The sequence below is a fragment of the Triturus cristatus genome, chromosome 7, assembly GCF_964204655.1.
Source record: "Triturus cristatus chromosome 7, aTriCri1.1, whole genome shotgun sequence".
NCBI classification, from domain to species: Eukaryota; Metazoa; Chordata; class Amphibia; order Caudata; family Salamandridae; genus Triturus; species Triturus cristatus.
In genome coordinates this window covers 1,177,870,286-1,177,885,485 of record NC_140590.1, presented here as the reverse complement: position 1 = coordinate 1,177,885,485, position 15,200 = coordinate 1,177,870,286, and the positions used below count along the sequence as shown (strand labels likewise).

General features: G+C 44.8%; 1 protein-coding gene across 1 annotated transcript in view; it reads left to right on the top strand.

The window, feature by feature from the left end:
* Nucleotides 1-15,200, top strand: part of KREMEN2 (kringle containing transmembrane protein 2) — a 125,908-nt gene that overhangs the window by 59,863 nt on the left and 50,845 nt on the right. The window contains exon 2 of the mRNA XM_085618494.1: nucleotides 7,557-7,731. Within this exon, the coding sequence (XP_085474620.1) occupies nucleotides 7,557-7,731 (175 nt within the window). The remainder of the gene's footprint in view (nucleotides 1-7,556; nucleotides 7,732-15,200) is intronic.

Below are 15,200 nucleotides of genomic sequence, written 5' to 3'. Positions count from 1 at the left end.
GTCTAATGTTGACAGGCCTTCTAGGGGTCCCTGGTCACAGCGAGCCTCACTCTGGCCCCTGAAGAACACTCGGGTAGGACTGGCGTTGCCAACTTTCTCATATAAAAAATACTGACTATTGCTTTGAGACTCTGGAAGAGCCTGCAGCTGGTACACAGATAAAAGTCTGCGTGAAATACTATGTATTTTTTCTTTATTGCAGCAATTGGGTCTCTATTTGTATTTTTTAAACACCGTTTAAGAATAGTTTAGCCAGCACTAATAGTCCTTCGAGGTGTTTTCATTCTGCTTTTGTTGCTTCCAGTTTATATTTCAAACTGGAAATACAGGATTTATTGATTTTCCCGATAGGGCTCCATTACCTGTCTATGCTGGCCAGGATAGCGCCTGAGCGCTCGGCGTCGCGAGGAGGACGCTTGCTTCCGGGCCCCGTCGCAGAGCGCGCGGCCCCACGCGGATATCTTTAATCTCTGGATAAACAGGAGTAGGCCGGGCTCCGTGCGCTGCACACATAATTGGTTTACTGCAGGAAGAAATGCCGAGCTATATTTGATCAATAGTCCATATGTGCCTTCCGTAATATTCCGTCTGCACTACCAGGGCTCAGCACTGCATCGCTAACCAGCTAGGTGCTCGCTCCCCTTATGTTTTTTCTGTCCCCAGACAATACGAACCAAAACATGGCTGATACTCCCCCCAAGCTTGGCAGCTCTTTTGAGAGCAGCAGCGGAGCCTCTGAACGAAAGCCCCTCTCAGTCCAAAAGCATGGCATGACGCGGACCCTTAAGGGGCCCGCAGCCCACCAACACGCGCACAGCCATTCTGTTCTCGGACAGCGCAAGAGGGTCGTTTGCATCAAAGATGGCACATTTTATAAGAATTGCTATGGGCGGGGGCGGTTAGGAGGTGCACAGCTCGAAGCACAGCGCCAATTCACATCGGCTCGCCATGGTCCCTAAACCGGCAGCATGTGCAGAGCCAATACTGCCTGACAGCACCGGCATGAACTCAGAGCCCTAACGCATATGCTAAAGTATGCATCACATGGGATGCCTAGTTTGATAACTGTAGGGCCATCTGTACCCTAGACTGGGCAAACACGGTGAACAGACCTTGCAATGTGTTAAATGTCAGCCAGTGCAAACCCTTGAAAATTACCACCAGGCTGTTTTACAAGTGAAAGGAACTGTCCTCCACCCAGTAATACACAAAACAGTTCTTTATGAATAGTGCAAAGACGTCCTCTGAAAGTGCTCTTCTCTAGCAACAAAGCTAACAGAAGCACGAGTGACCTTTTGGAATCGGTCAGCTCTTTTCAAGCACTCGTGCTTGTGGCGGCATCCACCTTGCGGGAGTGAGCAGACGCGTGTGCGGCCACGCTAATTGGAAACAGATGGCCCCTGCGCGCCGCTACTCGCTCCCGCAAGGTGGATGCCGCTACAAGCATGAGTGCTTGAAAAGAGCTGACCGATTCCAAAAGGTAATCTCCTAGAGTAGCGCATGCGCACTGCCTAGGAGAGACCTAAAAAATCTGTGACACTGAATCTTACTGTTAGTGTCACTGGAACTACCTTACTGTTAGGACTTTCCGCAGGGAGTTGCAAGTAGGGGCTCTATGTCTTGATGTAGAAAGTTGGTATGAGAGCTTATTTTCGCTAAAAGCAACAATAAAGAACACAGCAGGCAACCAGGAGGCAAATCCAAAGACAAAAGACACACTGATGAGGTCAGAACAGAGTAAATTTGATAATGCACGCTCTCTGATGCTAAGAACTACACAGAAGTCCCTTCCTCGAAGGCTGAACGAAGAAACATACATAGAATGACCAAGAACAGTTGTTATTCTTAAATAAAACCAGGTCACAATATCCACTCTAAAAGTATTGGTTATAAACAGTGGAAATCGATGTGAAATTGATAAGAGCAGATTTGGGCAAGGATCATTTAAGTTGCGGAAAGAATCTCAGAACTCAGCTCATCAATCAGAGGGCTAGAGAAAAGGGCATCTGCCTCAAACAAGTACCAGACACTGAAGGTTCAAAATACGAAGGGACGCTGATGGTGCGGCAACATTCAAAATGTAGGCCACAGCGGCGGCTCCTCCGTTATGGCGGAGAAGCGTCGCCCCCACTGCCAACAGAGACAAAGTTTAAAAATAAAATGATAATAAACCAGTTTATTTATCATTTTATTTTTCTTCAAGGAGCCGAGTCTTGGGGGGCGGGGCCATACTTACTAAAGCACTTCAGGAAACATGGAGGAGTGGTGGGCACTGCTGTCAGTGTGCGTGTCGGTTTGGCCGGCTGTTTTAGGATGGCTAAACTGACATGCGCTCTGATATCTCTCCAACCCGATCTGTGTTGCTGGGTGGAGAACAGCAGGCACAGGATATCAGTCCCTATTGAAGCGCAAAACCAGTCCGCTTAGGCCAATCCCAGTGCTTCTCTCCTGCTGGGTAATAGTTTTACCAGCATGAGAGCAGCATCTGTATTGGCGGTAGGGGAGTCAGTCCTCGGGCTGTGCACTAGCAGAGGAGCAGAAGAGTGCTGAGCGGCAGGTAAGTTCTTTTTTGTTTTCTTGTTTTGTTTTGTTACTGTCTCCCCGTGCTGCCTCACCATTTTCACCTGATACCAGCCGCTACTGGTAGGCCATCCAGATAACGTGTCCCTTAAATTAGACTGAGGAGATTCTAAAACTGAGGAAATTAGCCTATATCGACCGAGAGGGGAAGGGACACAGTCAGCATCTCTTCTACAGGCCTGAATTGGGAAGCATGCCCCTCTTCCCACGCGCCCTCAGCCCTTTGGACAAACTTTTGAATTTTAGAGACAGATATGCTATCCTGCTCACTGCAAGGAAGAGCGGACTTATCTAACAAGGTCCAGCAAAAATTCAACTACGTCGTAACTCAACGAACATCAGATCGTTTGTTACTTCTTTATTTTTCAGATTCAAATTTGACTACCCCCCCAAGAAACTAACGGCTCTCCAAAGGCCACGATAGAAAGATGCACCCAAATAGTGTCTTTCTTTCACAAGAAAGTGACAGACATCTATGGTCTCTTTCAGAACGCAACTCAGCCTGCCCAAGAAAAGCTCCACATGGCCCATGCTCCAGCTTCTGCTCCTAGTCTAACACAATTCCCCGGGCTGGATGAGGAAGCTACCCTCCAGCTGCTCAAATTCATCAAATCAGGCTCCCCATTAGACTCTGCACCTCGGCACGCTATTCTCAAGGTGACGGAGGCTATTCCGCCCCCCCCCCCGTGAAGATCCTTAATAAGTCACTCGAGTTAGGGTCGGTCCCCCGAGCCTGGAAGCGTGCCATAATAAAACCAATTAAAAAAAGAAAAACACCTGGACCCTGACATACTGGGCAACCTACGACCCATATCACTTCTCCCTCTCCTTGGCAAACTCCTGTAAAGGCACGTCAATCAGACTTTAGTCAACTATCTGGAGGAGAACAAGCTTCTCCACCCCACGCAGAAGGGTTTCGGCGCCCTTCACAGCACTGAAGCAGCACTCCTGGTAGTCACCGAGGAACTTAAAGCCATACTAGACAACGGAGGATCAGCCGCTATCATATTGCTCGATCTTAGTGCAGCTTTTGATACCATCAATCACGCCATACTAAAAAACAGATTGAAGGAAATAGGTATCCGGGACAAAGCCATGGAGTGGCTATGCTCCTTTATGGGTGACCGGTCGCTCCAAGTGATGGACCAGGACTGTCTCTCGGATAGCCTGCGTACAAAATTTGGAGTGCCACAAGGCTCTTCCCTCAGCCCTACCCTATTTAATATATATGTTAAACAGCTTGTCACCATCATGCAGGAGTTTGGCATCTTAGGCGTATCGTATGCTGACGACACCCAGTTGATCGTTTCTCTGCCCCAAGATCACAACCAAGGTAACTCTCTACTGGGAGCCTGCCTTAATAAACTGGCCCACTGGATGTCAAAGTGCTACCTAAAATTGAACGGCGAAAAGACCGAACTCATGATTCTAGGCAACAGGGCCATCCCCAGGCCAGTGAATAACTGGCCACCCTGCATGGGAGACCCTCCGGTCCCTAAACCGGTGGTAGAAAATGTAGGCATCTGGCTTGATAGCTCACTCTCAATGAACCAACAGGCAAACACATTTTCTGGTATCTGCTTCGGACTTCTGAGGATGCTCAGAAAGATACTGGAACTTATCCCAAAGCATCTTATGAAAACCGTCCTGCAGTCTTTGATAGTCTCCCGTCTGGACTATGGGAACTCTCTTTTTTCTTGGGCTCACCTAAGTATGTGATCAAGAGGCTCCAGACGGTGCAGAACGCGGCGGCTAGGCTCCTGCTCAAACTCCATAGATACACGTCAGCAAGAGAATCCTTGAAACTACTACACTGGCTACCAATCGCGGCAAGAGTAAAATTCAAATCACTTTGCATCACTCACAGGGCAGTAAATAATAAAGGCCCAAAAAAACTCAAACATCTGATCTCTGCATATGCCCCCATCCGGCCACTAAGGCCCTCCCACTCACACCTCCTCAGTACCACCAGAATTTAAAAATCTAGATGGGGAGGTAGATCCTTCTCACACCTGATCCCAAAACTGTGGAATGAGCTACCTCTGGACCTAAGAGGGCTGCAAAGTGAACTGGTATTTAGGAAAAAGCTAAATACCGGGCTATTCCCGTTAAACCACTAAGGAGCCTTGTCTCTCACCACAGCTCTCATCATCAGCGCAAGGAAGCCGCTGGGTAGCAATGCGCTATATAAATCTCAAATCAATCAAATGAATTTAAAACTAATCACCAACTAGTGGGCATGGTTCTTCAGCAACCAATCAGAGGAGGGGAACTGGATCAAGATATGAGAATCCCCAATCAGTCATCCCTCAAGCTTGCTGTGCCAGAGATGCAAAACTTGTACAATCTAGGAAATTCTGAGGACACACCCAGGATCATAGAGACGGATGAAGGGACTCTAGAGACTGAGGTGCAAGCTAGAGAGTAAATTGTACTAACTTTGATTCACACACTCCCCTTTGAAAGGTCTAATAGATTGATCACTTTCTGCACTGTTGTTAGGTTCGATTGTCATTTCTTCCAGTTATGGGAATTCTCCCACAATCCAGCCCTAGCTACTCAATCAATCAGTCATTTCTAAAGTGCAGCACTATCACCCCTTTGGGTATCTAGGCACTGAGGTTGCTGCCTCTGCGTCGAAAAACCAGGTCTTGAGTTGCTCTCTGAAGACTGCCCGGGAGGGTGAGCACAAACCACAACAGGGACATCTGCTGTGATAAAACATTGCAACACAACAAATATCACAAGCACTGCCACCCCCTACCCGGCTTGTACCGCTGAAAGCAACCAAAATCTCTGGGTGTAAGACAATTAAGCAGATCCGCAGCAGATATCAGTGTTTGGCAGAGACGTCACTATCACGATATTGGCAGAAAAGGAAAGGTGGTTGTGTGCGCCTAGGAGAGAGGTCTGTGTCCATGTAACAGTCCAGGGAAAGATTAGGAGAGTGTTTCTCTCGGTTCAACTGTAAGATCTTCCACCCTGAGGACAGATTTGCCTCTCCATATTTTTATAGCTCCTGAGATTTTAGTTTGTCTCTCAGTTATTTTGAGGGCAGGGGCGCGGGTAGCTTTCAGTGTTACACAGGTCAATGTACATTTAGTTCTGGCCTAGCTGTGATCCAGCTGTGTTATTTGAAGACTGTTACTATGTGGTCAAATCATTCTGGCCGAAGGTCAGTGTATCAGCCAGCTCTGTGCAGGCCAGGGTTGTTATCAGAGTTCCAAAGACTCTCTGTTGCAAACAGAGGAACTTAGGGCCAGAGAACCTTAAGCACTTTGTAGTAAAAAAAACATGTGTTTCACAATATCTCAGGGCTTGGAACTTAGATATGTTCTTTTAAAATTTGCAAACTCCCTTTTGAGATTTGGAAAAGCCTTTTTGAATTGCAGATGGAGTTTTGCAACGCATTCTAAATCGCAAGTAGGTGGGGGCATGAAAGGGGCAATTTGCAATGAGATATGTTAATGGTTTGTGACCGCACACCATTGAAATGCTATGAAACCTCAAAGGGGGTGGTACCTCATTCGCAAATGGGATTCGGTTGTATAGCTTACCCTTGGAGAATTGTATTGGTGGCCTCGGGGGAGTAGCGGAAGGTCCCAAGGACCACTGCCTGCTCACCCAGATCTCTTTTCATCGGGGAAACGTGGTTTACCAGTACCAGTTCCTTGAAGAAAAGCACTTAAAATGGTTTACCTTTTGGGAATATAAATACAGGAATGAAGGTCTGCTGTGCCTGCAGGCCTCCATAACTGTGCTCGTAGAAAATGATAAGTGGTCACAAATAGTGACCCGCATAATTAATATTCATTAGGATGACCGTTCTGCCTGACCGGCAAATCGATCATTTGTGAGGCAACCTATTTGTACATGCGTCCTACTGTAAAATCACAGTCAATCTCAATAAGTTTGTGCAAAATTTGCACCCACTATTTGAGACCTGCTTGTTAGTACATTTGGCCCTCATTAAACAGTGACAACTATCACTGTGAAATTGTGAACAACAATGTACCCTTGTTTCCTGCTCTTACTAAAGAGATAGAATAGTGGTGCAAACCACTGGTATAGAATTGCACTCGCATACAAACACAGGCCAATGTCTCAAACAATGCGCTCAATAACAAACATGCAAGAATGCATGTTAGCACGCATGTGCTGTACAAACATAATCCGCCGCCCAAAGTATAGGCTCTGTATTTTCCACTGCAGTCAGAGACGTTCACCCACCCAGGTCCACTCTTTCATTCATGTGAGACAAAAAGCCTGATTATAGTGTACCTCTTTAAAGGGTTAGAGATTAGGCTTTTTACCAGGCCCCACCCGCCCCTTGACAGCGCACGTATTCGTCTATGCATCTTTGACCATACTGCAGGACTTGTTATGATCATCCCTATCTGTGCGGCCCTGTAACCTTAAATTAGCCTTTCCTAAATGTTGGCATGGTTTCCTACCAGAATAGGTATATGTATTCAATATTGTCCTACAAGGCCACCATAGGAAGGATATTGGCCAGCCGTGGCCCGTGCAGGTAAGAGCAGGTGGGCCGGGTTGGCGGGGGATTTGAAAGACGACCACGAGGGAAATTTAAATAAATAAATAATTTTCCATCAGCGTTGTCTGTCCAAATCCCCCACCACCAGCCCCACCGCTCTTAGCTGCACGGGCTGCGCCTGATATTGACTACCACGATATCATGAAGGTAAGTATATATGAAGGTAAGTATAAATATAGTGTTCTTAATCTACACATATGTACTTGGAGGACATAGATCAAGGTATGTAGAAATAGAGTTGAGAATAGTAAATCTATACTTACTTCTGTAAACTTGCCTGCACCTTATTGTGGTGATCAGTAGTCTACTTACAACATGTTTGCGGGCCATATTATTCCAGTGATATTCTGACATACAACCTGTTGGTGCATGTGCATCACACCTGCACCCATTTGACCCCTGGCGTCTGATGTTTCTACAGAGCTCTCGGAATGTTTTAAGGTGAACGGAGCGGACTACCGGGGGAGACAGTCGCGTACCTCGCTGACCGAGGGCGGGAGACCATGTCTGTACTGGAACCAGACCTACCAACACACCTACAATACAGCCAAGTACCCCAACGGAGCGCTGGGCCTGGGGAACCACAACCACTGCAGGTAAGGCGGAGGCTGGGGGACCAAAGTGAGTGACCGAACCGTCTCACCTGATTGGTTAGCGAGTGAAGGCATGGAGCATCGTGTTTGTGTGACTGTGGCCTGCAGGTCACCACTTCGGGACTTCCTAAACACTTCATCGCGCCATGGTGGATAAAATAAGTGTCATTCAATTGGGGGCTCTGTGAAACGCCAATATTGCTGAAAAAAGTGTTCATAAAAGACAAGTTCATATCACCTGTGCCAACGCCTTGGATTTTTTGCATATTTCATCCAGTTTGGTTTTAGGTATTGCTTTTCAAAACAGCAATTCTATGTCTGGTTTTTCAAAAGGTATTTGGGGCTAGTCCACCCAGCTCGACAGTATATTGAATCGTTTCATCTTGAATTTATGGTTTTACATTTAAATGTAAAAGGGGGTTGCAGAATTTAATGATTTTCTTTTTGCCTATCTTGAAACAAAAATATTGACCATACTGATAAAATATGGGCCAGGTGGCGGCCCTCCCTCTCTCTGAATGTATTTCCAAAACTCAGCATTCTTTTTCTCTTGGGCTCTTATGCATCTGTGAGAAATGAGTGTAAAAGCCCCCTTGCCACCCGGAGTCTGGTAAGTGGATAACTTGCAGATGGGAGACCCAGGGCAGATACACACTGGAGGGGTTGTGGCGTGTGTTGGCAGCGCCATCAGGGAAGAAACCACGGTTAAAATGTTCAGGAGACAGAGTTCCAGATGAAACGTAGAGTTTGGAACCACAGAAAGGACCCTCCTTTGTACTGCTTTTATATTTAGGGCTCCCGGTTTTATGGTATTCATTTTTATAGCTTTTCCGTCTGTATTTATCCATATTTATTTTATGCCTTCTTTATCTGTATTTATCCATATTTATTTTGTGTTTTGGGACAAATGAAGTTGTAAAACTGTACATTCCCATATTTATATAATTGATAGACTCGCACTCATAATTTGATGTCTTTCTGTTTTTGCTATTTTAGATGCCAAATATTATATAACAAAACATTCACCGGTAAATATTAGCATTATACCACAAATGTATATTGACACATGGCATTATTTAATGAAATTGCATCCTGTTTTTTAAATTTCCCATGCTGTCTATCTGCTCAGGTGTTGGCCTATAATTCATAAAAGACAGCAGAGAGTCAGTTAAAAGAACTGTAGTTATCCACTTTTAAAAATAAATGCAGACTGAAAACACATTGTTTTCTGTCAGTATTTATCTGTAAAAATCCATAAAAACGGAAAACCGGGAGCCTTATTTATAATGTACCTTTGTGATGTGCCAGTTCACATTCCTGCATGCCCATTCCTTTGGTCCAAGGAAGAAGAGCCACTTTTATGCAGCTTGAGCATAGGTTCACTGGCATGCAGTAGCCAGTAGAATGCCCTTCAAAGTAGCCTGGGTGACCTACACATGTCTTGCAGGCTGTTTCCCTGAAAGTTGATGGAAAGAACAGCACCCTATAGTCCACAGTTCCGGATTACCAAATAGGTAAAGTAGGCACCGGCCTGTGGGCCCTACTCCTTATAGGGGCCCGCGATAAAGGATCAAAATAATATCAATTTGATTTTTAAAGAAAATTACAATCAAGCTTTTTTAAATATTGTTTCCAAAAGACAGAAAAAAAATGAATCAACTCAAAGAAATAAGAACTTTACATTAAAGACTATAAAGAAAATACTGTATTAATGTAATGTACGAATTAAGAACTTAAAGTCAGTGTTTAAATCAGAACCCACTACTAACAATGAACCCCTACAAGTGGGGAGAGGATGTGGCGTAATGGCCAAATCTGCCGACTTCGAGCTGTGGAACCAGGTTCGAGTCTCGGCATTGCTCAAAAATTCCTGTGATTCTGGGCAAATCACTCAATCTACCTGTGCCTACCAAAAAGGAATGTGTCCTTAACTGGTGCTCAAGCGCCGCTGTTGATGATTAAAAGCCGGTGCTGAGCCCCATAAACTATCGGCTCAAATGAAGCACTGCTTAAAGTACATAAACCAGAGACATCAGATACACATAACAGTTTGTCTCTTAAAAGCTCGTCTTCTGACAGCTGCATTGGGTATTAAGAGATAATTTGTGAAGGGGGTCCGAAATTTCGACTGCTTAGAGCCCTCCACAGGGTTTAATCTGGCACTGATAGTCCACACAGTCGGCCGACTGAAGAGTAGCTGGTAGCTGTCCCCACGTTTAATTTCACATTCAAGGGGAAGAGGTTGTTTTTGAATCATGGCCCATCATGAATGAATGAATGAACAAATGAATGAGCCAACAAACGATGATATTCATTAGGTTCACTCTACATCAAGGGAGATATTGGGCAAGGCCTGTCAGCTTGAATTTGGTCCACTTTTCCTGTTTGCCCATCTACAAGAAACAAATTGAATCCCGGCTCTTACATTCATTCTGCGCAAGAGTCCCCAACTGGAAGGGTGTCTGACTGCTTCCAGTATATATGGACAAAGACATCTACAAGTTGTGCATGTTGATTGATCATAATATTTTTTTCGACACAATCAACATCTTTTATGAATCCTTTAAATAATGATGTCATTTCTTTCTATTGTCAGAGCCCTTTCAAAGTCCATATCACCTGACCAGACTATGGTGGGCTGGCCGGGTACCAAGGCATCCACACAGCTCTCACAATCCACCTCTATCCTGACCTCTCGGGCACCACTGTCCTTCTGCTGAGACATATACCTATCTCTCATTGTCAACTCTTCTCTTGAGTACTGTTACTCGCGATACTGAGACCTCTACAGAGCTCTGGCAACGCGCGTGTACCCCAGTTCACCCCATGCAGTGGACTCCACTGAAACACCCATCAATCTCTCACGATGCATCTTTATCCTGCCCGCAGCTTGTGCCCCAACTCTACGGGATCCACACAGCGCTCGTGATGCGCATGCATTCTGCCTTGCATCAAGCACTTTACCCCTGTAAGGAAGCAACTCGTAGAGATCCCCTGACTTGCAGATTGCACTAGTGTTCCAGTGCCCAGCTGTAATCTGTCTGCCATAATCCATCACTAGGTACTCGCCGCCCAGGAGCACACAATGCACATGGAGTGTGACCTGCATCATACAGTGCTATCTCAGTACTGGGACACAAACAAAGCAAGGAAGGGTATTTCGTTATAGAGTCTCTTCAATTCCTTCCCTTCTTTTTATTGTCTTTTAAGAGCATATTAGAGCTCTCCAGACAGTGCTAAGGGCCAATTTATTGCCACTTATTTCATCTGCAGTGTGCCAAATCAGGCAGCCATCATCGAATGGTATTGTCCACGCCATGCTGGAGCTTTAAAACAACAATACTCTATGTAAAGTACCACTGCAAGATGGCAACCTGCTGATATGTTTAATTTTATTTGCAATTAAAAGCATATGCCTGACATGTTTGGGCACCAGCAGCAGGTTTTCTTCTTTCTGCTTTTGGGCTTTTAATTTACCTTCCATATATTGTTACGTTTTTTGTCTGTGTGTTTTAATGTGGTTGTGTAAGTGAGTGAATACAAGATGGGTGAATGAGTAAACATAAATGACAGTGCACATATGATGACTTATTGAGTCTCTAAGCAGAAGAGACACTTTCATTTATAAGCCAGACCTCTTGGCATTACTAGCGCTTGTTATGTCTGGTCTTCAGACAGTTTTAGTTGTCTTGCCAGCCTTATGTAACAAAAAAAAAACCTCTTAATAAAAAATGTATACATATACATAGATAGAGGGACTTTGAGTCACCCTCTCTGTTCAATGGGTCTCTTCAAGTGTCACTGACCTTTTGATTCCAGCCGCAACAGCAGACAGCTTGGGGTATTCAGTCAGCCCACTTCAGCCACTGGCTCTATTGCGTTTGAGCTGTGGCATTTTGCCTGATCACAAGTGCACAGGTGCCTAAACTTAGTGTACATTAGTGTCAGGGCTGTACTTTTCAGTTTCCTCCCTCCCTTTCTTTATTTTTTTAAAACTTGGGGCGTCTGCCATTACTTTTTAGAGGGCCCAGCCACTCCCCACACAGTGCTGCTGGGCCTCTCGCTTGCTCGTTTGCTGTGCTGCCTCTTACATTGGGCAGCATCCCACATTGCCACTGCATGCAGAAGCAATGCGGAAGTCATCTTGTAGGTAGCAGACACACACACGCACACACACATACATGTAAATCAATGATACACAAAATGTGCCATTCCGATAAAGCAACTCAGCGCTGTTTAGTAGGTGACCATTTTGTTGTGGTATTTTGTTGCACATTTGTCAAGACCAGACTTATTATTTTGTCAATATGTGCTCATGTTGTGGCTTGGGGTTGCTTTAGCACCACTAGGCAAAATCAATTGAAGGTTATCTTTCAGAAAATTGACTGCTTGGTGGCAAATAGCTGTATCCATCCATACCTGCCAACTCATACGGTGCCACATAGTGACACACAATATCAGCTCCCATCACACGGCCTCCTGGTTTGGAGCCGATATCACACGGTGGTAGGGAAAACAAGCTGAAAATCACTGTAAGTAGTGGTTTTCCGACCCATTTTCTGAGGCTTTTAACTGCTGACGTCCATTAAGGGGTGTGAAAACACTCCATTACACCGGCACCAGCCTCAGCAAGCTTTTTGTTTTTAGGAGGAGGAAGCTTGGGGGCGGGGTGGGGTTCAAAAGTGTCTCATGGGTACTTCTGGGCACGAGATCCCGCCTCCTTCAAGGCCCCGACCCCTCCTCACATGGTGAGATTGTTCTTCAGGTTGGCAGGTATGTATCACATATGATGATATCATAACATGGCCAAAGGTGTGCTTCCCTTGCAACGCATACAGGGTAATGCATCCCTCGGGTGCTGTAGATTCACACTGGTCCTCTTAATTGACATGTATCGCCATATTAGAATATTATCAGTCATACGCCTAACACTTGCCACGCATGAAGCTGTCCCCATTTAGCAGTATGTTTATTGTGTTATAAAATGATCGTATACTATAGTAAGTACATCATAAAAGTACTACATTAAAAAGGACGGGAAGAAGAATAAGCAAGAAAAAAGAGGCAAAAGTGGTAAATTGACGTAAAACAGTGGTCAGTCACTGCACTACACATGCGATACTCCCCCCATGCAGTGCTTAATTTGTAAAATAATAAGTGCCAGAGCCCTGCCCACGAGGCCACTGCAGCTTGCACCACCCGTTGCCCCTGTCAGTGCTGCCAACGACGGTACCAAAACATCTCTCTCGCCTGCAAGTGCAACAGTGCAGATTATTCCAGGTCCCCTTTTTATTTTTTTTATTTTTTATTTTATTCAATTCAGTGAGGCCATAATACTAAACAAAATTCATAATATACAGAGAACAGCCTTGAGTCAGGGGCATATACAAACATACAGTCATATACAACAAAGGTAATCCTTGGTTTACAGACATTAAACTGAAACTGATCATCAAAATAAATTCCTATACCCAATTAGCGATCGGCTCCCATATTGCTACCCCCAATTTCTTTCTTGCCCTACCTTTTAATTTATATAGGGCCATTTCCAAATTATACACTGAGATAAGCTTAGACCTCCAGTTATCAAATGACGGGGGTTCAGGATCTAGCCACTGAGATGTTATACATAGCCTCAAAACTGACATACATATAAACTTTAAACCTCTGTGCGAACCCGTCTTCCTCCCTGAATCCGTGCCATGTTCTATCCCAAACAAAACCAAATGTGCGGTCAAGGAGATCGGGATACCCAGAGATCCTAAAATAAAACATTCAATGTCCAATAAAAGTTGGGAGAGCGAGGGGCAAGAGAAAAACATATGTATTGAATCCGCCCCATGTAGCCCACATCTAGCACAACTCGTCCCCCTCCCAGCCTTCCACTTTGTAATCTTTGCTGGCGTATAATACAAATTGCACATAGCCATATACGCTTGACTTCTTAAACTGCCAGAAAGCAAAATGGCATATGCAGTCCTCCAAACCAGCTGGATATCAATATTGGACAATGATAATTTCCCCTCCCACATTACCTCGAGTTTACGAATGTCATCAGGCTCCTTCACAATAAATTCTTTATATAATTGACCAATTTTAGATTTGCGTTTTATCAACTCCAAAATCCGAATCTGGGACACTTGACAATTCCCCCTCGCAATTTCGGCCTGAAGGAAACTTCTAAGTTGCAGATATTTAAAAAAATCCGCCCTACCAACCCCAAATTTCTCTTGTAGCATTAAAAAAGAGAGAATATTACCAGTCTCTAATAGATCCCCTATTACTCTTATACCTTGCTGTGACCACCTCCTCATAACTGAATCATGACATACAGCGGAAGGCAAGATATGCGAATCAAAAGGTGTGCACCACATGATAGTGGGAATATCTAATTGTTTCCTGAGCCTCCTCCATACTGCATACGCTGCCTGTATAATCTTAAATCTAGTCTTTTTATAGTAGCTTGGCTCCAGCACTTTTACCAACAATCCTCGGGCCGATTCACCAAGACACCATTCATAAATTGAAGGGGAAAAGGCAGCCTCCTGTACCTCAATATTCCCACATACCAAGACCCCCATGAATTGGAGCAGCGAAACAGTATAATAAGCGTAAAAGTTAGGAATAGCCAGACCTCCCCGCTCTACCGGCAAATATAACCATTTCATCGCCCTTCTAGAGCGCCGATACCCCCAGAGGAACCGTGAGCACATTCGCTCCACTCTCTTAAAAAAGGTATTAGGGAACATAATTGGAATTGCCCGAAACAGATATAAAAATTTCGGAAAAATTGACATTTTTAGTACATTCCCCCTTCCATATATAGATAGATGGAGCCTATTTAAACGCTCCAGGGTGTCACTTACTGATATGATCAGTGGCTCAGCATTAATCTTTGGTATCTCTTGAATTTTAACAGAGATAAGCACCCCTAAGTACATTGCCTCCTTGGATACATCCATTCCTAGTGGTAAACCAACCTCCGTGTGTAACACCTGTGTCTTGTCCAGATTCAATTTATAACCTGATACTACACCAAAGTTGCTTGTAGCAACCACAATTCTTTCCATGGCCTTACACATATCCGCAGACAACACCGCCAGATCATCCGCATATGCCAAGACTTTCACTGAGTACATATGCGCTTTAACCGGACAAATTTCATAATCAGCCTCCAACCTATTTATAAGAGGGTCTATATACAAAGCAAACAGAAGTGGGGAGCAGGGGCACCCCTGCCTCGTGCCCCTGCTAACCATGAACCTCTGAGACTCTTCTCCCCCTAATCGTACTATTGCATTCGGCATACAATACATAGATTGTATTGCTCTTATAAAGTTCTCAGGAAAGGACTTCCACCTCATCACTGCCCACAAAAACTCCCAGGAGACCCTGTCAAATGCCTTTTCGGCATCCAACAGGGCCACCCCAGCGGGAACCCCCGTTGCCTGCGCCCAATCGAAAACAGAAAT